Source organism: Larus michahellis, chromosome 3 (assembly GCF_964199755.1).
Source record: "Larus michahellis chromosome 3, bLarMic1.1, whole genome shotgun sequence".
NCBI lineage: Eukaryota > Metazoa > Chordata > Aves > Charadriiformes > Laridae > Larus > Larus michahellis.
In genome coordinates, this window is record NC_133898.1 from 47027267 (window position 1) to 47054437 (window position 27171).

At 42.7% G+C, this 27171-nt stretch overlaps 1 protein-coding gene across 18 annotated transcripts in view; it reads left to right on the forward strand.

Moving 5' to 3' along the window:
• RGS7 (regulator of G protein signaling 7) overlaps nucleotides 1-26483 on the forward strand; it is a 261529-nt gene extending 235046 nt beyond the window's left edge. For 4 of the 18 annotated variants that reach the window (XM_074580004.1, XM_074580006.1, XM_074580009.1 and 1 more), the window contains 2 exons: nucleotides 437-517; nucleotides 8959-9625. In XM_074580004.1, coding sequence (XP_074436105.1) covers nucleotides 437-511 — 75 coding nt within the window. In that variant the 3' untranslated portion in view covers nucleotides 512-517; nucleotides 8959-9625. Of the gene's footprint in view, nucleotides 1-436; nucleotides 518-906; nucleotides 1429-8958; nucleotides 9626-25674 lie in introns of those variants that run through there. The other 14 variants (XM_074580005.1, XM_074580007.1, XM_074580011.1 and 11 more) reach the window with 6 other exon arrangements.
• Nucleotides 26484-27171: the final 688 nt, after the last annotated feature.

Consider the following 27171-nt stretch of genomic DNA (forward strand, 5'->3'; position numbering starts at 1 on the left):
AGTTTGAATACATTGGATTTCCTTCCTGTCTCCTTTGCATTTTACTAAAAAAGAGTTTGTCCCATTTTTTTTTTTAATTGGGCACAGGGAAAATTAAGCAATAATAATTTCCCTATCTTCCTTAATGTCTAGCACAGCTTCTTCAGGACCAAAGAATTCATGCTGGTGATGCACAAGGGTTTCATTGGGATTTCATTTTGATAATGGACTACAAGAACTGATTTTTTTTTTTAATATATGATTTTCGAAAGCTGTTTCATGAAGGTAAAAAAATGAAGACTGGTAAATTTGCTGTGGGCATTCTCTTGCCACCTGCCAAAAGATCCACTGATTTCCTGATAATGTGGGATTCTTTTTACTTATCCAGTTTCTTTGGATTTTTTTTTTGACATTGTGAAAGTTCAAACTAAAGCATTCACCGCATTTATTTTTGTAGGGCAGAAACATCCCTATTTTCCCATGCCATAAAAACTGTACACCAACACTGAGGGCGAGCACTAACCTGTTATGAAAAGAGGTAGAAAGATCTTGGATTATACTCAAGTTTGTCTGCATTGTCTGTTGAATCGTGCAGGTGACGCTGCTGTGTGTGCGTGTGCGTCCGTGGCTTTTTCTGTGACCTGGTTAGTGGAGCTGTGTGCGTTGAAATGAAAAATATGAGAGCTTTCAGCAAAGATCATGGTTTTTGTTTTTTAGTTTTTAGGGAAGGAGAAGCAGTTCTCAGAAACTGCCTCCCCTATTATGAAGCTCAAGAGTATTTACTCAAGTATTTAAAATGTGTACATATACTTCCTAGTAATCAAAAAAAAAAGAAAGAAACGCAGTGAAAGAACAAAGTTTTGTGAGGCTGTGGGAATATCTCCCATGATAAAACAAAACTGTAATTCTTTAACTACTTTCTTATAGGTAAAGGCTTCCTGTAATATGCTTTGAATCCACTGTAATCAGGAAGAAATTTGGATTCAATGGGACAAAGTCAGTAAAGGACACTAAAAAGTAAATAAACAGTCACAAAGGAAACTATCCCAATGTTTGAAACAAAAACCCCTATATTTTGCATGGTGGTGTTGCCATAGCATGTTGCAGTGTGATTTGTGTGCTGTCTAAACAGGTTGATCTATAAAACAACATTGTACATGATAACATTATACATTATAATTACATGGAAGTGTTTAATATGAAGTTCCATATTAATAAACAAGCCTACGTTAATAAAAGTGAGTGTAGAAATTAAGTAGCACATATGGGACCTCTGAGAGCCAGTTTTTTTCCCAGTTACAGTGCCTGGCAAGCTGCAATAACTACGTTTATTCACAGGAGTTTAAACAGCCCACAGATCAGGAATTGGTTATGGTGAAGGGTATGTAAACAGCTGGCTATAAGGAGAGAAATAGCAAGCTGCAGACAGATGTGAGGAGAATACAACACAAAAAGGGAAAAAGGGAAGAGAGACTGGGAGGTGCTAAAACGACTCTCTGATAATCCCTCTCAGACCAGCAGTTCTGTGCACAAACACAGGAGCATTATGCCCTGCAGGCGTGCCCGATTTCATCGTGCTAATCTCAGGGCAGAAGTATCAGAATAGCAAGATGCCAGAGATGCAAGGCAGGCCAAATAAACCAGCTGTGAGCTAGAAATGGGAACGAGGATTTCTGGATGTGAAGTGTTAGTACTTCTTCAGTAGAAGAGGGTGATTCTTTGTTTCACAGAGCAAGCTATAAAATAAAAACTGTGGTTTTGCTTTACCTCAAACTACTACCTACCTGTGAATCCGGGTGGAGTCTGTCAAGTCAGGTCAGGTATGAAAGTAAAACATGTCACTGCTAGATCTATATTCCCTGTTAGATCGGCAGCCCTGAGGCTTGCAAATGAATCCAGAATGTTAGGATGCTCAAGTGCAAACCTTTTCTCCAAGATGACTGAATTCACATCGCCCACTGCCCCAGGACCCTTTGCCACCAGGCATCCTTGTTCTTCCACTCTTGTTCTCCGTTATGATGAGTTTATGATATGTAATTATCTACCTTGGTACACTGGTTCCAAACAGCAGGGATGAGGGAAATGTTTCTCAGAATATCCTGTGGTGTACTGATTAACTTGTTCAACTGTGAAGTGAGGGACTGTGGTATAGATCTGTTCTTCCGATTAATACAGAAAATAGGTGCAAAATAGGTCTTCTACAACCTGGATAAAAGCTGTCTTCTCTGATTATTATGAAAATTATAGCTTCTCTTCTCCTCTGATGGTTTAGAAAATTTAGACTAATTTTCACTGGTTGTTTCCTCACCTGTATCAAAGTGGGTTTGTATTGAACTAAATTAGACCTCAGTTTTTTCCATTTGAAGTGTTTAAAAAACCCCAGTAACCTTAGTTATGTCTAGGGATTGAACCTGAGAAGATGACCTTGTAATTCATAACCTGATTTGATAAGACAGATACTATAAGAGGCTCCTGATCTGTGATGACTGAAAGTGGGTTATACTTGCTACAAAAAGCATTTGTTAAACTAGAAAGTTTAGAAACTTTGTAAGGGCAATCTCTCTGTACTATTCCTTGAATTAAGTGGAAATAACCTAATATAATGAGTCGTTATTCTACTCTGATGGGAAAAAAATAAAAGTGGAGCTATATACACTAAAAAAACCTTAGGCTCAGCTCTGCATTTCTTTGACATTGGAGACTTTTCTTTCCAGAAAACTTTCAATAAGTTGGTGCACTTCATGAAAGCCCTAAATGTTCAGCTTGAAAACTTTGGCTATCTAGCTTGCTCAGTAGATTTTATATTGCAAAATTACTAATGCCTTTGGCAGTCCACAACAGACAATATGAATAGTGTTAGAAACAGGTCTGTACTCACATACAATATAGGTAAAGTAATAGCAAACTGGCATTTGCTATATGTAGTATTTATTACCGAACACTTTATGGTTTGCTTCTGAGTAGTAAGAACAGCTGTTCTTGGTTTGCCTCACTTATTTACAATCCCAGGTATTGTGTGAAAATATAGAGTACATACGCTTCAGCACTACTGGAATGATGCCACTGGATAAGTGCATTGCCTTGGAGTGACACCAGCAGCCACAAGTGTCACAGCTCTGACTAAGAGGCCTGGGGGGCAGTGACAGTGTTTGCTCTGTGCTCCTCCCTGGCCAGCTCAGCCCCTCAGGTTTTGCTTTGGGAATAATTAAGGTCTGTCACCTGTAGCTCCCCAAGGAAGTGAGTAGGGAAGCTAAAGGCATAGGTCAGGGAGCAGGACAATCTCATTGCTTGCCACAGCAGTAAAGAGAGGGAAATCAGCCGCTTCTGTGGCATTTAAAAACTTAAATTATTTTGAGGAATTTACATGGCGAAAAAAGATCCATATTTAAAACAAAAATAGTACTAAAAAAAAAATCAGGAAACTTCCTCTACCTCAACTACTAACATCTACATTACAGAGAAAAAAGCAGATGGATATGCACTGATAATATTGATGGGAACAAAGAGGTCCTTTAAGGAAAACTTTTGTCTTTAATTTCCATGTGCACGTGGGATTTGTGACAGTGGCAGACTGGTATTCTGAGGAGGACACCTTTCTGAGTGCTGGCCTGGTGCTTAGCTGCGATCACCAGTCTGGAAGCCTGAAACGAAGGGGAGTGGGCTACTTTCATTTCCACCCCATGCAAATTTTCTTGTCCTGCCAGAAACCAAATTAGCAAGGCAAGAAGAAGGTACAGTCTGCCTCCCCAGAGCTGCCTACGGGGAGACACTCCATCATCACACGTTGTTGTGATGGCTTCAGACAACACCATCAGTGTCAGAGTTTCATCCATTGCTGCCCAGTTACAGAGAAGACAAAAACCTGTGCTTTTTGCAAGTGTGTGATGTTTTATGGAAATACAGCCAGTACAAAACAGACCAAACTTGAGTTCCTATACTAAACTAGAGAGCCATCTCTAGACAATTGACTTCACTCATAACCTCATAAACAAGACCCCATTTAACTTTGATATTTTCCCCCTCCAAACCAGTAACATTAGACCATTTCATGCATGAGATGTGAAATGTGAAGGCCATTGAACACAGCACATTTTCACAGAGGCTCAGTCCAATGTCACCTAACAGGACATAGCAAATTATGGTCTAGAGATGGAAATTAAAACTCATAAAAGCAGATGCCTTAGTTCGTATCAGTGGGGAATAGACTTTCTAGATGCTTAAACCAGTGTAATCTCTTGTCATGTTAAAATCTGTCCCTTTATTGAGAAACCAGGCGGATAATATATCAATTTCATCAGTTAATCAAGAAATTTTTCTATATGAACATGTAGAACTTATGCACACAAGGCCCTGCTGTGCCAGACCAAAAGTCCATCTAGCCCTGAAATCCTGCCAAGGGCTGTATTTCTCTCGAGCATAGCATTGTGAATGAGCTTCAATGCAGTATCAGCTGTGGGATCTCATGTTCGATGTACAGTCATGGAGGACATCCTAATTAGATTTTGGAATTTACTTACAGGTTATTCCTAAAATTTTAACCAAAAAATAGCTAGTCAGAAAAAAAATCACAAAGCTTCTTATGTGACAAATACAAAACAATAATAAAAATTGTGACTATTTGTAGAAATGAAGGCTTTTTCTATTTCAGGAAAGAGACGGATTATTGATGTTTGACTAAAAAGAACTGTTGAAATAATTGAAAAATTTAGTTTGGACTAATAATTAGTCCAAAAATCTAGTTGTAGGGTCTTTTGAGGAATGATGCCCAGGCTAATGAGGAAAATCAAAAAGAGCATCTGTAGGACGCACCAGTGAGGACTGGCCTCCTTGTCCTGTTCGGCAGTGATTGGAGCTAAGCTGCTGCGCTCTGTGCTGGAAGAGAAGAGCTGAGGAGCAGCACTTGCACAGCCAGGTTCATCTAAGGGAGGAGCCAGCACGTACCATTCAGGTATTAGGCCAGTGCCTGCCATTTCCCAGCTGGGTCTTAAGCTATTTGCAGGAATGAGAACTGCAGAGAGGTATAGAAACCTTGAGGGGTGAAGCCTAGGACAAGCATACTATAAGTATTTGTCTAGTGCATTGGTGCCTTGGAAAATCTTATATGTTATCCCACACTTAGATGGTTATTCAAGTTCAAACTAGCCTGTCAGGCAAGGGTTTGTAGGTTAATCACAAATGAGAGCGGCTCACCAGTAAATGTAAAAGTCAGTGGGGAAGGAGAAAGAAATTGTGAGCGTCACCCAATTTGGAACGAGCAAAAATAGGAACGCAGTCACTCAGCTGCTGCCTCCCGCCTATGGACAGCTTCAGGAAACAGTACGGCCCTAATGAGAAATGAACAGAGGACTGCAAATCCCCGCGAGAGGCAGAGATATTTTCCTGAACATGCAACCACTTAGCGCTGCAGCTGTGCTGACAACTTGTGCCCCAAATTCAGTAAATGCCAACCTCCTCCCCTGCCTCACATGTCTGAAAGAGAAATACACCTGCACAGGTGGCTGAGAGCAGCATCCCTTGGTGCTGTGGAAATCAAAGCAGAATCCTGACCCCCTGAGTGGTGCTAAAGCAGTTTCCCTGTGCTAAAGGAGCAAGGGCTGCCTAATCTTGGACCTACTGTTTCCGCTCCTGTGCCTCTCCAGATGTGCTTCTGTCAGGGGCTGTTGGTAGATGGGCTCTGTGTGTGGCGCACTGCGATGTCACTTGGGAGCTTTCCCTGCCGATGCCGGCTGAGCTGCCGGCGTGCTGCAGGTGTACCGCACATGAGCAGATGGGGAACGATGAGAGCAAGGAGGGTCGATTCTCACTCTGCGTCTCATTTTGCTCACAGCAGGGCTCACACTGTTCCTCTGTTACACCTGGTCAGTTGCATGGAATTCTCATTTCTAGTTCTACCAGTATTGGTCCTGGGGAGTAGCATCTGCACTGGCAATAAAGAAACATGAAAAAGGAGACACTGAGGTTGCTTAGCAGAAAGGAAGAGAATTAATCTAAAAGGAAAAGACTTGATCTTCCTCCACTATACATTTCAGCTACGGCCCCTATATAAGTTTCGTATTGATTTTTCATAAGCCACATATGTACCGAGGTTGTTGCTGACTTGTTTGCCAGATAATTTGAGGTGTTAGTGTCATGCTGCATAAATAGGTCAGTCAGCATGCTTGTATTTAGCAGCTCATAAAACTGCACATGGATTTGTACTTTTCCCCCTAAAGTCTCTAAAAGTGCAATTGGAAGGACAACTCTGCGTTAAACAGTTAATACACTAAGTAAGGACGTGAACACTGAGGCCAACTGATTTCATATTCTTAGATGTACTTGCACACTCCAACTCCTGTGCTGCCTCCTCATACTCTGACTCTCTTATCAGGGTACATGTGGGGGTTTCATTTTGTCTTCTGTATTATTAGTAAAATTGTTAAATAGTTTCAATTTGTATGTCCAAAGTGCACCAATACAGCCAAAAATCGTAATCCTGTTTAGAACTTGGCCATGTACTTCTAAATGTTGATTATATTGCAAATATTAAGGGTTTCCTTTTCATTCTTCAGGCAAACATCTACTACTTCTTCCAACTTTTTTTCCAATTGCTCTTTAATCTCATTAGCACAGAAAACATTTTCCTATGTATGTGTGATGACTCATACGCTACACCTCTCAAAACTGGCCTGTTAGATGTAGTTTCCCAAATCAAAATTTGGCTTATGGGAATGCTATTAGCATTGTATCTGAAAGAAATAGCTGGGCTCAGCTCTTATGACCCACAAGGGATGATCCTTACATCAGTCTGTAAACTGAGTGACTCTGGAAATCTCCTAGAATTGACAATTATGAAACCCTACTGTACAGAGATGAAGTAAAAATATGCTCTGGAACAAAGTTTGAAAGAAGTATTCTGTAAATGTGCAGATCTGAATAAGAAGGTGGGATAATTCTGTACTTGGGGCTTCTCTGTATTCCGTGTGTTAAAAGCTTATTTTCCCAATCAGAGAACTAAGTATAATTCAGAATAAACATGGAAGACAATCTCTTAGGGAGAGCATATCTTCTAAGTTGTCACTTTTCCAACTACAAGATAAATTAGAACTACTAATACCTGGGAAAAGAACATATGTTATTGTTGGTCAGATGGAGACTTGGTATCTTTAAGAAGTGTAATATTCTCTGAGGCAGGGAGGGGAGGTGGAGGAGAGGAACATCCAGAGAAATCACGATCACTGGCGGGCTTAGGAGAAAATGTATCCAAACCCCATCAATATCCAGGGAGCAAGTGATGGTTTATGCATACTCATACATATTTACAGAATAAACCTGTGAAGCCTGTAACCTGTGAAGTTAAGCACAAATAACTTAATCAAAGACAAAGATAAGAGTACGTTCGATATTTTCTTAGATTATGTTCAAGGCTGACAATCATGAATCACCTAACAAAACATTTAATTTCGCACATGCTGTTTTAAATTGTATTCCAGTGCCACACAGCTGCTGAGACTTTTTTTGACTATTTAAAAAGAAAAGATGCCTTAGTATAACAGCTTACCTGTTACATTAGAGGAAAACGTAATTTAAGGCTCAATTAAGGCTAAATATGAATTTAATTTAGGTAGAAAGTGACAGAGTTAAAACTAGACACAGGGAAGAGAGCTTGCCAGGAAGGGCTCTTTCCGTCCTTCGAAGAATAAAACAAATAAAATAGTTGTTCTTCCTTTTGTGAAGACCCACTCTGTTATACTGCATTAGAGCAAATGCTCGAAACCAACTTGCACATCCCTGTGAGCATAAATTTAATTGATAATGACAATAGGTATTAAAATGTGGAATTCCACTGGGTTATAATACAGCAGATGACTTAACAACTCATAGATATGTCAGAATAAGTTCATTTACCATTTACTGCATAAGATGTATCCTCTCTCCATAGTTACAGTATTTCTTACTGTAGTTTCCTTGAAATCAGTTTTATTTCTCTGAGTTGTGCACTTAAAATGAACAATACAATAAATGTAAGTATTAAATATCTAACTGGAGGGTTAGAGAGAGCCACGTGCTTTTTAATGTTTTATGATCTATTTATGTTACATTATCAGGGTATGCCTGTGGTATTTTGAGGAGTGATGTAAGCTTGCTGTGCCAGCTCGGCCTCTGGTGGATCAGGGCCGCGGTAGAATGGCCCCAGGAGAGCTAACTGCTTTTATGTGGCCATAGGAGAGCTGATTCCTGTTATGTGGTTTCATGGCTTTTGTCTGGCTCAGATAAAGCTCAAAGCTGCCTGAATTATACCATGGTGACATACCCTACACCATCCTTTTCATGCCGCAGACCTAACTATTGTGGGGCAGTCATTGTACCTTATTAAAAGAACTTGCTAAAAAACTGGAACTGCATCCTTGCAACAGGAGGAACGATGAGGAAAATAACAACGTGGAAATCCAAACACCTTCAAAGCAGTGCTATGCAGTCACGTGTAATACACCTTAGCAATGTTCCTTATAAATAGTAAATACGGTCTCAGCAAACCAATAGCTGTGTTCATGGAAAAGCTGCTTTCCTGCCTGTATGCAATCTGCCTCTTGCTTTCTTACCTGAACTTTAAAGTAGCTTTTTGTCTCCTGTGGCAGAGCTACCGCAGTTTGCGCATTCATCTTTGTAGCACAAGGCACTCTCGCTTGTAGGAGCCTTCTTCAAGTTCTGGGTATGACCGACAGCAAAAACCTCAGCATTAGTTTCTCCTCAGCCAAAATGAGCCTCAGTCCAAAATGGCCTTTAAATTTGCTGGCATATTCTGTGAAACAATCTAGCTGGCTGGCAGTGCAGGTGTTTAAGCGCAAGGGCTTCCTGTGGTTTAAGATTTGACAGACTCCAGTTGGTGCCCCTAGTTCTTTGACAGTGATGTGGCAACACTAAGTGGTTGCTGATGAACAGGTTTGCAGTGATCATGCCTCTGTTTTCTGTTTTTGTTTTTTGTTTTTATCTTTTCCTCAGGGGAAATCGCTCACATCAAAGAGGTTAACCAGTCTAGTGCAGTCCTACTAAAAGGATCACCTTGTAGCATGGAAGCAGACTCAAATCATTATACATACTTTGTAGCTCACTGATTGCCTGACTCAGAGGACAGTAGAACAAGATGTTGCATGAGCAAGGACCTGACTTGTTTTCTTTTGTGTATACTAAGGCATTACAGACTCCGAGGGACTCTCTAGCCTTTCGATGCCTCCATTTCGAAAACTGTCTGCTCACTTCCTCCTTCATATCAAGCTGGATCTATGTCTTTTTATTTTCTGCAAGCTCAAGTACAGTGAAAAAAAAGCTTCTGCTAGGCACAGTTTATTAAAAAAATACGTCAATCAAAAACTGGAAGAAATGTAAAAAATGCATATATTAATAAATATACATATGGCATCACATTTATTGCACAATAAATTAGCACAGAAGGTTTCATTTCACTGATGTATTCACATTGAGAAAGAAAGCCTGTGTCTTTGTCTGTTGTCTGTATATTCTCTGTTAATGTTTCTTGCATTTATTTTTATACCATATTTAAAAAAGAACACCTTTTACTCCAGATGTATTAAAGTTGATCCTTTCTCTGTAAATTTGTGTATGTTTATATTGTTGTTTTATCTTTCATTAAAAGATGCAGAATCTCTTTCCTTTGGGAAGTTTGAGATTTTAATATTGAATTTGAAGATTAGCCGAGAGCAAAATCATCCCCAAAGTTACACACCTTGGGCTTACTAAAAAGTGACATGAAATGGCATTTTCTTTCTCTCAGTGACACCTAATCAAACATACTTTATTGATAATCATTTACTTTTTATTTTCTTTTTATCAAGCTAGCAGCAGAGAGACCTTTCCAGCTTGCTCATCATCACATAAGCAAACCTTTCTTTAAGCCAGACCTGCAGTAGTGCAGCCTGCGCAGCGTTCGGTCGCTCCGCACGACCGGATCGACTGAACTGCATTTCCTTAGGAACGGGGAGGAACAAAGCTGGCTGAGAGCACAAGTGTATACTTGCTAAATAGGAAGGACAGTGGGTTTTTTCTCCTTGCTGTCGCTTGTGATACAATGCAACATTTTCAGCTGAAAAGGTAGTGGTTTGGGAGCGCTAAGTGTACTGTCTGTAGAGCAAAGCTTGGCTAGTAAGGCAGGAGGCTGTCCTCTTAATTCAAGGGCTCTATTCAGGTGTGCTGTTGTCTGTCTGCTGCTGAGGTTACTCACACAGAGATCTATTGACAGATTTATGAGAGCATGTAGCTGTTGCCTGTGAGACAGCAGATATGGCGCTTCTGAAGCTAAACTGAGCTGGAACCAGAAATCTCTGCTTGGCTTAAGAAACGGCACTTTTGCCTGAGCGAGGTGACGTAAGGATAGTCGCCAGAATCTCCGAGTAGAAAAGCAATGATGGGAGCTAAGTCAAATGACAAAATGCTGATACCTCCAGGGCATCGTAGGGTGCATAGGACAAACAAGCCCTTTTAGCAATGCCTAGGATAGACTCAGGACAGCCAGCTCCAGTACCATCTGTCGTACAGCCTTTGGTTTGATATTGAGAAGCAGGAATCTTGTTTCAAAGGGACTACCAAAGCTAAAAATGCACACACACACACACACACACAAAAAAAACCACGGGACAGTCATAGACACAATCAGGCAATAGATTTGAATACATAAATGCTAGAGTCATCTCATTTAACATCGGGTACCTACCTGAGTTATTGCTGCTGCCAGGGACAAGGCTCCTGCGCAGAGCAGCTGTGGGCAGAAGGGAGCTGAGCTGCCTTCCACAGGGAGCTCTCACTTCTCCTCTGGTCCTGTCTCCCTGGCTGCAGCATCTCTGAAGGGCTAGTTTGAATGAACCCAGACCAAAAACATTATAGGTCACCATGAATGACCATTCCGCAGGTTTTTGCTCAGTTGGGGTTTCTGGAGGGTTGGGATTTTTGTTTGTCTTTTGTTTTCACACGCCACTGTTTCTGGTTTCTAGCGAGGATGATAATCACTGCTTTAAAGTGTCTCGGGTTTTGTTAGCACAATTCTACTAAGCTTTTATCAGAAAACACTGGAAATACCCCATGAGAGCTTGATTTTATCAAGAGCTCCATCTAGGTCAACTCAAAATATTCACAGCCTAGGGAGGCCAGATGAATTTTAATAAATAGCCACATCGAACCCCTGATCTTAAATCTGAGATTTAATTTTCCTTTACCACAGAAATGTGAGCTTTGAGGCATGAACTTGGGGCCAAGTGATCCACAGAAATTTGAGCTCTGTTTCACTTCTTAGTGCCAAATACAGATATTTATTTCCAAACTCCTGCTGCCACCAATTGCATCAGCTGGTATATTGCCTGCTTTGCCTTAGGAATTAACTAATTAGATACCAGTGTCTGCTTTGAAGAATCACTCCCTTCTAATAACTAATGTTTCAAATTCATGCATTAGGTATTTTGTGCACCTTTATCCAAAGAATTTATATTTTATTTCTTTCAAAATCACTTCGGAACACCAACTGGCTGATACAAAGATGTGGAGCATTTGTATTCCTGAACCCTTTTTGTACTTCTTCTAGTTCTTTTCTTTCAATAAATATGAAGTCTCTATTGAATGGATGCCTTTTCCTGTATTTGCACAGGATTTAACACAATGTCTGTAAAGTAGAAATATGCATTACTAATAATGATTTCAAAGTAGTGAGGGAGCCGTATCAAGGTTTTATTTGAGCGTAGGTTCAAGTGACACAAGGCCACTGTTACAAGAGTGAATTTGGCCCAAACAGACCAAACAAAATCTATTCTACAACCAGTTGATTTTTAAAGGGTTTGTCTGCAATCTTTCGATACCTCACCTGATCGCTCTCATCTGCCAGTACTGTGAACGGAAACTCCAAGTAGGCACAAACATCCTTTTACTTCCCCACAGAGAAAAGATAAATGTTTTTTCCATATTTATATCAAAATCCACTTCCAGGAATTAAGATTAACTCAGATTAAGGCATGTTTGTACAACCACCAAACAGCTGAAGTCTGATTTTGGTTACACAATGATATATCCATTAGGAACTTGAGTGAGGCCATGAGTCTGCTGAGGAAAAAGGGACCGAGAGAGAAACCTAAACTGAAGGGACTACATTTCTGGTCTCCCGGGGAAGAGCCATCAATCAGTGCCTCCTGGCTTCTGCCCAGGAAGCTGGAAACACCCTCTGGTGGGAGATATTGATTGTAATATTCATTAAAATAACCACTTGGAGCTGGGAACTTCAGTCTGAGAACTGGGGTTCATCAGACAGTCTCTTTCCTCATGCATTCTTGTGCATAAAACAGCTCTTAAACCTACAGGAGAAAGAAGTGTTTGCTGGGGCTGCTGCACCCTTGAGATGGTTTGGAGCTCCCAGGCCAGCCTGGGAAGGAAAATGGCCAGTGGGAGGGACGGGAGCTTCCCTGGCACCTACTTGAGAAGAGCAAAACATTTTCCCCTTCTTCTGTAAGATGCGATTAAAAACTGTCCTTTAACCCTACAAAACTGAAGCAGGAGGAAAAAGGCCTTAACCAAGTGATGAGAGAAACTGCAAAATGCTGAGCTGAAACAGTAGTGGAGACTTGCCAAAAATTAATGAGCTGAAGGTGAATACAGGAGTAAGAAATGGGAATTAATTGTGGTGACTAGAACAGAACCGACAAGGGAGGAGAACTGGGGAGCTGAGTAATTAGTAGCAAGAGAGGCTGAATGCGGCTGGTGGGTTGCCAGCCTGTTGACCACAGCCATGCAGAGTTGGAATCGAAACCCAAAAAGTCAGACACGACCAACTGGGGCTGGCCATTTAAAACCCAACAACGGCATTTTATCAGCTAGAAAGCAATTAATACCAAATACAGAGAATTACCTTTTTCAAATTGCACCCCTAAAATTGTTTGAAATCGTGAGACATAAACACCAAATATTCATTCAAGACATAAGAAATAGGAAGGCAAAAAACAGTTCCGGAAAATGAGACCTACAGGAATGCATTTAGGATGTTTGTTTATTTTTTTATTTCCTTTCTAGCTAGAGGTGTGCATAGATCACCACTGGACGTATTAACTTAACTGCATAAACCATAGGAATTTTGCTAAAAGAAAGTTAATAGGCATAGGGGCCTATAAGGCTTTAATCCCTAGATGTTCAAGGTAAATTAGCAACGATTTCTTTAAACATATTCTGTGTCCACAGTTCATTTAAGCAAGTTACTAAGTGGCTGTGAGTCATACCAATCTGCCTTTTGATCCGGCTGCGCTGAACACATTAATGCTTTTGTCTCGTATGAGTTGAAGAGCGGCTGAAGTCCCGGTATCAAAGAGGAAGAGAGGACGATCTCTCTGAGGCCGGGCTCCCCCTCCTCATGCTCTCCCAGACTGTGGGGTCCTCAAGTGACGTCTGTACAAATAAATGAGGTTTGTTTGTACAGACGTCGGCTTAAGGACTGCAGAGTCTCTCCAGACAGTCATTATCTCTGCCATTACAGTTGTTTTTTTCCTAATATCTAAACTAAATCTTCTTTGCTTCAATTTATCCCTTTGTTTTTTGGCCAGGCTGCTACAATCAAAGTAATAAAATGTTCCCCACTTTTTTGCTCAAATAGGGAAATGGTCATTGCAACGTTACAGCCTCCTTTGGTTTTCTTACTGGCCTTTTCTGAAGCGTTGAGTGACTTCGCTGCTCTCCATCAAGTTGGGGCTGTTACAGCTTTCTTTGAGGACAGTGGCCAGAGCAGGCTGCAGGGCTCCCACCTGGATTTTACGGGAGGAGGGCAGAGGTTTACTGTTGTACTTTTGTCTGTACACTCAACTATGGGCCTTGCCCTTTTTTTGCAGTAGATGGCCACTACTGAATTGTGCCAGCTTGTGTGGCACAGGGATGCCCACATGCTTTGCAGTAAAGTGTAGCTGGTTGTTCCCCTTTGTGTGTAGCTGCCTCTTCTTGGGTCAGTGAGGTGTCTTCACCTGTCCATTGAGTAGCGTCTTCGTTTTTCAGACCATTTTTCCCTTTTACCAAGGTCACTTTTCTTTTTTGATTCTAACCTGTGAAATACTTGTAGTCCTTTTACCTGCAGGTGTTTTTATGCGTGGGTGTGAGTGAGGAATCTGATGGCCTGATTCTTTAACACAGATGATGCATGAATGGGAGTGAGCGCCATCATCGCTGATTGCCATGAGGGATCTGGATGTGTAAGTTGTTAAGAGAAATTGCCGTGACAATAAACTCTGAGAAACTGCTCAAATGCTAGATGATAGTCCTTATTTATGAGTATGGACATGGACAGTAAATATCAAACAATATTAAGACACGATTGTAAATGTTACCTTGTTAGTGGCATTTGCACAATTTTTATTGTACTTTTCCTTCGCTCCCAAGATATAATCTGCTGCGTTCACTGTCATTGTCTTTTTTTTTTTTATTTGACTAGATTTTGAAATCTATTAGCTTCATCACAGATGTCAGCTTTCAAAAGAGGTACTGTTTACCACCCTTGCACTTAACTTTGAGGATGCTTCTTCCAGTGTATCACATAAATGAAGCATTTCATTATTCATATAACTTTTCTGTCCACCTCTTTACTCCTTTCCCCCTTCCCTTTTTGAAAGATGCGTGACAATGGCATATTTAATATAACTTTCTTTCCCACCTTTTTTTCTGAGTGGAATGTATAACCTGAAATCTATGACCTTTTTTTGAGTTCCTCTCTTCTGATGCACTGTTCTTTGTACTGCTCCTCTTTTCTTTCAGACACTCTTTTTTCTCTCCCACTCCCTCTCAGTAACATCTTTTTTAGGATTCCTTATCTTTTGTGGTTCTTTTCCTTTGTTCCTCTGATCCTTGCTCCATTGATCCCTCCTGCATGTTCCTGCAGTGCCCATTGACGCTCTTTACACTCACCTCCTCTGTCTTTCTTGGAATTGAAAGAAATTACAAGGTAAAAAAAAAAAAAAAAAAAAAAAAGAAGAGAAAGCATTAAAGGAAAGGTGGGACAGCGCTAGGGCCAGGGCTGATGCAGAACCGTGACCTGATGTCAGGGGACTCTCCTGCCCCTGGGTGCCTGCCTTTCCCCTTCCCCACCAGCTCCACTCCTCCTCCAGCCACTGCTGCCCCGCACTCCCCTCTTCTTCAGACGTTGGCGGGGATTCAGACATAACCACACAAAGCATTTCAGGGGAGGGGGCGTAAATGCGGAATTTCATCAATGGCTAGTCTTCATTTTAAATGGTCTGGTGGTTTAAAAGGAGACACCGGCAGCAAAGTAAACTGATGAAGATACAGTGCAGGCATTTAAACAGATAATGCTCAGTTAATGAGGGAATTGGTTTCCAGAAAGTCAGTTTTAGAGAACAGTGAAGTTTTTAATTCTTAGGACAGTTTTTGTTGCTCCATTTCTCCTTCCTCCACCGCCCCTGAATTACTTCAGCAATCTTGCTGGGTCCCTGACTAGCAAGGCCTTGCCAAATCTCTCTTCTCTTGCTTTCCTTCTCAGTCATTTTCCTCATCCTTTTCTGTCACTGTTGCAAACCCCAGGCATGAGGGAGTAACTGCAGCTGCTCTCCCACCACTCCATTTGTGTGCAGGGATGGGGATTTTCACCTATATGTTTGTGTCCTTCCTGTAATGAGAGCACTTGAAATGTCAGACTTTCATTTTGTTCCAAAGGGCTTCTTCCTGGTGCAATTCCTGTCATACAGAGCCGTATCATCTACTTTTTCTGTATCCTTGTGCTTTATCGACATTCAGGCATTTTACTGGGAAAAAAAAAATAACAAAACCAAAACCAAACAAAAAACAACATGGAAGATCTGAATTTTTGATATTTATTCTGCTGTTGGTCAGAGCTTACTGGAACAACAGACAAACAGATGGACCTCTACTCTCTACCTCAACCCCGTTGTCGTGTTAAAACTGCACTTTGGGATTCCCACCTGCAGGGAGCGCTGAGCATCTGCTGACCTTTCAGTGCCTCTGTTGGCATCTCCCACTGTTTCGTCCTGCCCCAAACTCCCAGCGTGCTTCCACTGAAATCAGAGATCTCAAACCTGTAAGACTGACTTTGAAGCGTAGTTACCCTTTGCGCGTCAGGGACGATTGTGGTTGCTGGCTGGGTGTCAGTTGTGGCACCTGGGTTGGGGTTGGGGTTTCTTTTGAAAGATGGTTTGGACTCCTCCTGCCTCTCCCCCTGCCCCAGAACGCGCCAAATGCTGGGAAAGCACCTTTGTCTCTAGAAAGTTGCCTTTTGAAGGCAACTTCTTTCTACCAACGGCACAGACTAGGGCGAGTGGCTTTGATAACTCTGTGTTTTTTAATGAGAAAGAAAAAAACCAAGGGTTTGGATGCCAAAAGACCATGAGGGATAAGAGAGAGAGAAAGAGAAAGGAAGGAGTGATCAAAATAAAAAAAAAGCATAGAAATAACAGCTGGGATAGTGACATCAAGGCCCACCACCAGCCTCTCATTATGGCTTTCACTTACTTTTTGTATCCTGAGAGGCCTCACGGATGGCTGCCGACCTCCTGCTCTGTGTGTTTAATGCTGCGACCAGCAAAGCGTCAGGAGTAAGTGGAAGAGGAGCGAGAGACCACAGAGGTCACGTGTGTTTGGTGGCACTGCCTGACCCGGGGGTCAGCACTGGGAAAGAAAAGGCTGAGCATCGGGAAGACAGGAGGACTTTGAGCTACATACCACTCCAAACATGTAGAGTCCGCTGCTTTTATTTTTCACCCAAATAAAGATTTTGAAACTGCTGCCCCAATTGCATTGTGTTAAAAAAAAAGAAGACAGATGAGAAAGAAGAAAAGCTTTTCCATGCCAAACATGGTGAAGTCTAATGTTGCCCGTAGAAGCTGCATCCTTTTCCAGCTCCTTCAGGAATTACTCCTCATTACTCCTCATTACCGAGGCCTTGTGGTCTTGCGCGTGCATGCAGCAGCAGCGGCAGCTGCCTGCGTCTTCTTGCTCTGCCAGCATCCGTCCTTCGTGCAGCGCAGCCGTGGCTTCTAACAGCTCTCTCCCCTGGATACGCTTACTTTCTGTTTTATTGGTACTGACATGGTAGCACCAGCGTGGCCAGTGTATCAGCGCTGATGCTGTACAATACTTTGCGGCCAAAATTTTAATTGTGCTAAGGAAAAATGTGTAATCTGAATGGTACTACTTACTTTGACTTGTGTAATGCTGAGTATGAAAAATATTAATTATGGACATTTATTGAATGGGACATTACTGCTATTGATTATAGCCTGTTATTTGAGGAATCTAAACATAGCATAGAAACAAAAACAAAGGCAGGTAGTCAAAACAATTTTCTTTGCCATAGTTAAGCAAACTAGTTTGGTGTTATCCACAGTTTGCTTTTTTCCCCTTCTTCCTTTACTTTTGCTAATAGTTCTGAAGTGATAACATGCCACATCTTTCAGCTTGATTTTTGAGGGTTTTGTTTTGTTATGTTTTGCTGGCCGAGTCTTGCTGCTGCGTGCGCTGAGAACCGATATTCACAGGGAACAAATAAAACTGACTTTCTTTTCCTCCTCTAAGCCCTCAGCTGCGCGGGTGTTAAAAGCAGCCGGGCAGCAACGGCAAGTTCTCTTCCCAACACCGGCCTCCGAAACCTTTGCCGGAGGTGTGGGGCACAGACGCCCCTCGCAGCCGGCTCCCCGCGCCGCGGCGGTGGCGGTGGCGGTGGCGGTGGCGGTGCCGCGGCGTGGCAGGAGTGACACCTCGTGGGGGCGCGCAGGAACCGCGCCCGGCCGGGCGCACACGCGGGGCGAAGATGCTGTTTTCGCCAGGGGAGGGGAGAAGCCCCCGTGTCCCCCCGTGGCTTTGGGATGGCGGGACGGGACCGCCCCCACCGCCCCCCCCCCCCACCCCACCCTGGGGCTACGGCCGCGCTGCCGCGGACGAAGTTCGGATCCTGCCCCTGCTGCCCGTCCCTCCCCTCTCCCCTTGCAGCTCTTTCTCCTGGCGAAAGGGTGGGTTCCCAAAGAGAAAATGCAGGTTGAGGGGAAGAGGGGCGCGGGAGCCGGCAGTGAAGCGGACGTGGCGAGTAGGGGATGATCTATCCCGTGCTGAGGCTGATATCAAACCACGTCGCCTCACTAAAAGTGGATGAGACCAATGCGTATCGGACTGATCACGTGGTCAACAGCTAAAACAGAGGCATGGCACAACTAACAGGAGCTGTTAATTCAAAAAACCCACCTTTCTTCATATCCCAATAAAAAGAATGTGGCATATTTTTGTTAGGTTGCACCAGAAGAGAGCGTCCGTGTTGAGATGGTTCCTGGGAACCAATGTTGCTGCACTACAAGGAGTTCCTTCTAGGTCGTTGGGATTGTATCAAGATACACTTGGCTTGTCTCGAATTGACTTCAGTAGGTATGGGCACTGATTTAAACAATGAAAAATCGGAGTGCTGTGCCACTGCATACAAAAGTAGCCCCAAACGGAGAAGAAACAGTGGCAGGCAGGGGGCAAACCAGGACATCAATGTGTGATTTGACTCTGGAGCCATGCAGAGGCTGGGACTGATGGAAGAAGTGATTATACAGATTTGACTATGAGTGCCGGGGGAAGGCTGGGCATGTCCCTGGGAGGGAAGCCCAGCAGAGAGCCCTCTTCCAGCAGGCTGCCCACAGGGAAGGTGGGCTCTGAAGTCGTGCATGGGAGCACTGCTGCTGGTTGTTCCCCTGATTGTATTCAGGGCAATGGGATTTTGGTGCTAGGATCTGTAAGCAAACAGGCTGGCCAGAAGGAAACCCGCTCCCGTCTAGTTCTAGCTTTAGAGGGAACCTCTTGGCAAAGGCCAAAATATTGCTGAGTAACCACTGCCAAACTGCAGCGGTACAGTTTTTACTGCTCTCCAGACTTCACTTGCTCTCCGTATCTTGGTAAGAATGAGAAACGAAATCTAAAAACTGTGCTTGAATTTCATGGGTTTCCACCTGCATAGTTACGTTTTGTAGGTGCTGCAAATACATGGGTTTCATTTGCATTGATTTGGGGCTGCCTTTCCCCTCTTCTTCAGAGTCCTTAGTCCATGCGATGGGATTGCTGACTGTGTTTCAGCCTTTTCCATCTCATTTTTTGTGTGTATCCCATTCCAGCTTTACCAAAGAACCTGCAGTCTGTCTGTGAGGACAACAGGCAAACCAGGGCTATGTGCCCTAATGACCTCAGACACTGAACCATTTTGGAGAGGCTTTGCTATGGAGAATCATGTACGTGGGGAGCCACTCTTCAGCGTTGAAACTCAGAGGATGAAAGAAATGCTTTTTCTCCATTAGCAATAGGTAGCCAACTTTCATAACATAATGTTTAATGAAAAATATATTAGGTATTTGTATGTAATAAATTTTTAAGTCTGGAATGGATGTTATGGAAAGCAATTGTCCCAGCTTTAGGGGATGGAGAGAGAGTTTGTCTTTGCTTGGATATATAGCCCTCCCCTTTGGGATGGTGTCATTTGATAATTCCTGCCACATGTTCTTATGAGTAGGATGTTTTTGTTTCCTTACTGTGTCTCCCCCCAAGTCCTGCTGGGTAATATTTCAGATGGTCACGGTCAAAAAAAGCATGTGACAACTTCCAGATGTTCAGATAATCAAAGCGATCTGCAGATCTAAGGGAGCACACCAACAAACAAATGAAGGATAACTTGAAGGACTGCAGTCTAGGTGGGGGGTCACGTTCAGAGGTGGCGTAGCAGGCTGAAGGGTAGTCTTTTAATATCTGGAGAATTCACTGATGTCTACATCATTTGCAAAAAAGGAGACAGGCTGATGGTGTGCTGGGCAGGCAGTAGAAACCGAAAACATGGTGTCTGGCCGTGGTTTTCCCACAGCTTGGAGCAGCTCTGGCTTCCCAGGGGAGCGAGGAGGGCTGTCACAGTGCAGCACAGCTCTGCGCTGAGCTGGCTGCTGGGCTCCAGCTCGCCTGGTGTGGCTGGGCTAACAAACGTGACCATGCCCTGCTGCCGTCCACACCACCACCACACCTGGGGCTGCTTCCTCGCTGAGCTGGTGGTGCCCGAGGCAGTGCTGCATTCGGCTGAGAGAGGGGAGGACACCTCTCAGAGCAGGGAAACACGGCTGCTTCTGGCTTGCTCCTAGCTGCCTTGTGTAGGCACCTGTTTAGGCATTAGTAACTAGTCCAAAGCTGGGTTTTGGGAGCCCGTCCTCAAAACCCTTCATCATCCCAGGTGATTTTTGTTGGTCCATCCTCCCAGCTTTATAGAAACAAAGACAATTGAAAATGTACAGTGGGATGCCATATTCCTCTATGGGAATGTAAAAGCATTGATCATAAAGAAAAAAACCCCTCGTGTTAGTCACTGGCAACCTGATATTTGTCGAGGTGACTGAGCACTGTTGTGTGGTGCAGCGCGTATGGAGCAGCAAGCAGGAACAGTAGGATGGAGGCTGTACATCACTTGCTGCTGTCGCGCTGGCTGGGCGGTCCTGTCTCTGGTCACAAGAGGGACAATGTTCCCACCCCGCAGGATCCTACAGCAGGTCTGCTGGTGCCTTTTTGTAGGCTGGCATTTCATGTGGCAGTGCCTCCGCTGCTGACGGCACGTCCTTTGAAACAGATGTGCTCTGCATCTGCCCGCCGTGCCCGCAACTGGCACAGCTCTGCTGGAAAACTCTGACAGAACCTTCCATGTGGAGCACTGATGGGGAGGGACAGGCTTTACTACTACTGCTAGTACTACTACTGCTGCCGCTATTATTATTTTTACTTCTACTACTACTGCTAATACTACTACTAATTTGTGTGGAAACACTGCTGGTTCAAAACCTGGCTCAGCAGCTGGTGGAGAAAGGAAGATCTGATCACCTCGAGGGAGCTGCTGATGTTTTGAACACTGCTGTGGCTCCTACAGGCTGATGCTTTTGAAGCATAACTATTTGGGACATTGCTACCGACTACTCTTTCCCCTTGGTAGGAAGGCTTTATGTGACTCTTCGGGCAATCCTATATGGGTATTTTACTGCTTGGGAGGTAATGGTGTAGGGTGCTAGCAAAATCAGTTCCACACCAGGAAAAAGAACAATTTTGTTCCAGTTTGTCCATCATTGAAGGCGGCTTTTGTCAGTCGAGCTGTCCGTATGGCATTTACCCAAGAATTTGGAGAACTTCTGGCAAGATTATTCCTTGGGTTTGCTCAAAGAATCCCTTGGTAGGTACATAGAGGGGGAAAGACCGATACACTGCTCACCTGGAAAATGGGACCATGGTGCCTGTGTGCATGGAGAAGGGCATTGGTAGCAGCGTGGGGGCCTTGGAGGAGGCACACCACGACACGAGCAAACACCCAAAAGTGAGGAGGATGCGGCAGCTCATGAGGGCACTGGTACCTGAATGTGCTGCAGGAAAGTGGTGGCCATGAAAAATTAGATCTGGGCTGCATAACGGGTATTTATTGTGATGAATCATCTCTGTCCCGACTCATGTCTGTAAGGCTGGGATAACGAGGTCATCTTATGTTGTGAACTCTGAAAAGGTTTGGAGACCTGTGTTCTTCTGCTAGCTGGAGCATCGACAGCATGTGCATCCATCATTTATAACGTGGTTGTCAAGACTGCAGGCTCTTTGCCTGCGTCCACAGGGAAAGTTATAATTACCTATGTATGGTAAATTAAAAATGGAAACTGTTCACTGCGCTAGCAGCTGACGCAAGAAGGACAGATCATCAGTTGGGAGACGTGATATGGAAAATGAAGCTACTGCATCACAAACCAGAAAACTGTGGGAGAAAAAAGAAGCGGTCTCTATCTACTATGTGCCCATCTATTGGTCATCCATCCGTCTCTCTACTAGCTACATATCTGGATATTTTTATTTTAAAAACAGGCAAGGGAGAGGTGTGGGGAGGTCTGGCTGGGGCAAGAGGAAAGCGGCTAAAGGACCTTTTCCCTGGCTGGTAAATCCATGCCTGGTCTCCCTTCAAGGCTTCGTAGTTCAGAAAGAATTGCAGTTTGTTCTTCAAAAGATGTGTCAGTCTGTTATGGATTAAGACGACAATATGCCTTCCACATTTACTCTTCCCGCCAAGACTGATTTTTGGAGGATTTGCTAGTCACTTCATTTCAGACACATTTCTTAACATTTTTTGATTCCTTTGTGGCTAAATTTAGATTCTGTCCTTCCTGAATCCTGTGAGGCTTGCTGTGCGGTATTTGTCCTTTCATGGTCATTACTGTTACATACCCGCTGCACTCATTGTGCTTGACTAAAATCATTTTTATCAGGGTAAAAAATAAAATTAAAATATTCTCTCAGAGGGAGGACCCCGAATATATTTTTATAACAAAAATTCCCCAATATTTTCTGACTGAACTTAATTTTAAATGAAAGGCAAATCTTTCCTTTTACTACTACCCAGATATGATCCTCCCAAAGCTTCAGACATGAATAATCTCTCCAAATATTCCAGCCATTTCGATATCCCGGACATACTGAACCAGCCTGTAGTTCTAGCATCCATTCAGCAAAATCTGCAGACAAGGCCAATGCCTGATGTCTCTGTCCATTAAAATCAATGATCACACATCTTATACTTTACTTTCTCAGTTTTCATTCCCTTCCATTGCTTGTTTGCAGCTGGACCTCCATTTTGCCATTTTTAATGGGAACTTGGGAAGTTCCCACTACTTTTCCGTCTCTGTGTCTTCTTTCTTTAGAGTCTCTAGTCTCTGTCTCTTGTTTTCGTATCTGTCATTCTCAGCTGTTGATTGCAGATCTTGGCCAAATCCTGATAAAGTCAACAGAAAGGTTCTCCCTGGAATTTTAGACGTTTTTCTGTTGTGTTTTTTCTTTCCTCTCGTTATTCTTCTTGCTGCCTGGCTGGCTGATTTAAACAAATATTTTCAGAACAACTTGTCCTCAGTTGACTAAACTGGTAAATAATAGATAAATATAGTTTTGATTGGGAACAGCTTTCTGGCAAAGGGCGGAGCACTGCACTAAAGAAGAATTTTTCTCACCTTGGGTTATGGGATTTGGTTGGTTAATTTAAAACTATTTCTTTAACCTGCCTGTACAACACACAAACATCAGAGATGTCCTTTAGCAGTTCTGATACTTCGTGCTGCCTACGCTACACTAGCTACAACACCTGGGCAGTAATTCTATTTTGTGAAACAGAAATAGCCTGGGTTTCTTTCTCTCTTTGTATGAAAAGCAGCACAAATCTATTTTATATATTTAAGTAACGGCTCAGACTTATTTTTCCCAGTCATTCTCTTTTTTTTTTTTTTTTCCACCATCTGGAAAGGAAATGTTGTTCTGTCATAAGCTTCAAGCTTCAACATGTAACAATTGTATTATAAATTCCTTGGTGTCCTAAGGCTGGCTACCTACCTCCGTAACTCAGTCCTGCTGCGACAGTACTGTCTTCTTATCAAAATGTACTTCACTGAGCCTACAAAAGGGATGTTGCTATGTCTGTTAGGATGAAAGTTTGCGTATTGTCTATGAAGCATACAGAGGACTTTAATAAATATTTTTCTATGTGTTTATTCACATGGAGGGGCTAGGAATCTAAGTGTTACAGTGTTCTTGCTACACATAGTAAAAATAAAACCCTAATTCGCAACAGCAATATAAGTCCTTGTATTTTGAATTTTTATTGTAATAAATTATAGCAATAGTTCACACAACCCAGCTATTATCTCAGATTGTCTCTCTGCAGAATCACAAAAACAATCTGAGTCATCCCGACTTGATTCATGTTCAGTTCCTGTTTGGGAAGGCATCCCTCGCCATCAGACTGCCTGGCAACGGCTTTTGCTGTGAAAGCTCAGATTCTCTGCAACAGTCGCACAGTCTATGGTGCGTTCTGCATCATGAATCACGGAAAATATGCATCCCTGCTTATTTGTAGCTGGTTATTTTTGCAGAAGTCCATGTGGAAGAAGAGACATGAGATTTTTTCCTACATGATAGATATGTATCTTTTTGGCACTCTCGTGGGAATTGTTTAGTAGAGACTTATCAAACATATCAAAAGATGCTCAGCATTTGAAAGAGGGAAAAGAGGTGGAGTTGGCACACAGAGCTGAGACTGAGTATGAAGTGGTTTCAGAAAAAAAAGGGAGTGAATTTGCCTTTATGAATAAAGCAAAGCTCCAGAGAGCGGTTTCCGTGTTCCTCTCAGGGTCCTCTTCATGGCCTGCCACAAAATTCTGGTTAAACTTTTATTTATCTTTGCTGTGGCTTTCATTTCACCTACATATAATATGTTATTTCAGTTAGTACAGAATATATCATTTCAGTTAGTTCCTGGAGCTGATCAATTAATAAATTACTTTGGCACTCTCACCTGAAAAGCATGATAGAAACAGAGAAAATGACTTGTACTTGCCAACCTTCCTTACCTCCCTTGAGAGAGACCTCTCTGAAAAGGCAGCACAGTATCTCTATATCTTAAACCTAAATATCTTAACGATGAAGTGAATAATAATGTGTGACTTCAGGGAAATGAAGCTACGCAGAATAATGATGATACTAGCTAGCATTTCTGCAGTTCAGCAGTTTCTGATAGTGTCCTGCAAAAATACAGTACTAATGTTATGACTAGTAACAGAGGTGGTACTAAAGGCTGGTAAGAGAATAAAATCATCACTTCAAACATTGGCAGGTATTACAATATATGCTATGGGTTAGCCTGTATGATGAGGATTAAAGGAACTCTAGAAGAAAAAGGCTGAAGTGCTCAGTCATTTGATGGCAGATGACTGAGCAATAGCTATTTATCGGGTGGGCAAAAGTGAAGTCAGACACAGAGAAATGAGCTGGAGGGGCTGCGGGTGCTGCCGGGAGCCCCCCCACACTGGGGAGCACTGAGCTCAAACAGGACACGCTGGGCTGTCTCCAGGGCATCAGCTGGATGTGAAGTCTAGAGGGAAAACTGGTCAAAAACTAATGTGACCCCTGGGAATATGCATTTTTAGCATATTTGTTTCCTCCGCGCGCGTGTTGAGCTCTGAAGCATGGTGTTTGCTTCAGGCACTCCCAAAGAACTGCTGGAAAACCAGCTCTGAGAGCAACCAAAAGACTGGAAAGCACCTTCTGGTAGAAGCTGTAGGTGTGCAGCCTTTTAATCGTATCAAGAAAAGGTTAAAGGGTTGCGTGTTCCAGGTGGTAAGTATTTACTTCAGGACTAACGCTCCTCCAATCTAGCAAATAAAGATATAAAAAGATCTGGTGGCTGGCACAGGACAAATGTGCAGGAAGAAAAGGCTACGCATTTCACCAGGGAAATAGTTAGCTACTGGTGTGGATCGCAATAGGTTATTGTGGCTTTTCTACCATCAGTAATTTTTAAATCGAGAATAGATGATGTTGGGCTTTTTAATCTAAAAGATGTACTCAAGTTTAAACTGGATCAAATTCAAGGATGTTCTGTGTCCCAAATTATGTGGTTGGGTGACCACACGGCGACTCCTGGGTTTATAATCTGAAAATCCTTTTGGTTTGACAAATAGGGCTGGAGGAGCTTTTACCGGGGTTGAGAATTTGGATTCGTGGATGCTCATTGTGTTTACTGGGGTCAGCACTCACCTTTCTTCCTTCTCCTGAACCAGCTTAGCACTGACTGGTCCCGGCTGCAGAGATGCACTAGGCAGACCTGTCCTGCCTAGCCCAAGGATGCTCCTTTTTCACTTATTTCTCTCCTCCCAGGCTGGAAGCCCACATTCATTTTTCCGAGGAGCCAGGAGCCACCTTGAACCGGGGAACTTCTGTAGCGCTTTGAGAGTAACCATTCACAAAGACCTTACAGCTCTGAACTACAGCACGCACAAAGAACACTTTTTTTCTAGCGACTACAAAATGCTGCAATAAGCTTTGCTCAAAGGAAACCTCCATTAGCGGTAGTGAAGCTTTGTATGTTAGCCACCAGGGACTTGACTATCAGGTAATTGTGATTACAGATTCTCTTCAGAACAACTTGCATTATTTAAGAAGAAAATCAAACTCCAATCAAGCTGTTCAGAGGTTTTGAAACATTCGGATGTAGAGCTCCCAGCTTCCCTGTTTTAGACATTGGGGTACAGTGCAAAATGCTCCTCAGCAGGCGATAGTCTCAGGATTTATTGCAGTGACTGAACTTATAAGTGCAGAAAGTTCACAGAAAAGCCTGCTCTCGTGAACTTTCAATCAGCATTTGCAAACTAAGAAGCCATAGATTATTTATAAAATAAATGGATGCGTATCTGTCCAAATGTTTAATAAAGATAATATGTGAGAAGCACAAAACAAGTCATTTTCCTCTGCAGTAAAAATATATTTCTTCTATTGGATACAGGACAGTCGCAATAGCAGTTTAAACCTTTTGAAGCTTTTATATTCAGAAAATGATACTCTGACAAGAATTATACCAAAAATACAGGTCTTAGAATGGGAATTGTCAGGTCAGATGAGACCAAAATTTGGTAATGATCAAATTTTCTTTAACACACCACTTAAATAAAATCTTGATACCAAAAAGGTAAATTGAACTGTGCAATATAATCCAGCAAAATCTGTTTTTATAAATACTTTTTGTTTCCCAAAAGACATGGGGACAGTGATGCTATTGGTTTTAAAAGGTCAGATCACCTGTTTCTGGTTGCTTTGGCTATTGGAGTATGCCTGGCCCGAAAAGGCGAATGCCGATCAGGCCTACATTTGCCATCCACCCTACAGCTGCCTGCTCCCTACGTGTGCTCTCCCCGGCAAATTGCTGATCAAGGACACGTGAATGTTACCAAGCAAATAACGTAAATTACATCTACACCATCACAATAATGGTGATTTTTGTTTCCTGGGTGATCCCAAGAGATGTGAACACAACCTCCAGCCCCAGGCCAACATTTACTGTCCTGTTGCCAGCACAGCTGGCTCCAGGACTGGGAGTCTGGTAAGGTGAGTTGAAAATATTATCTCGTCCCTATGCACTCATGTACCAGTCACAACTCAAATATATTGAAGAAGTTTTCTCTCTTTAAATATGTCTTCACTTATGTGCATTTCAGATTTATATTATTGCCAATGCACTTTCCATTTTGCATCACACCAAGTGCCTACATTAGCTGTTGATACTTGGGCTCTACAGGAGGAAGAAGAGGAGGGAACTGAGGAGAGGGGAGAGACTAAAATTAAGCGTGAATGCATTAGAAGCATTTCTAAGCTTGGGTC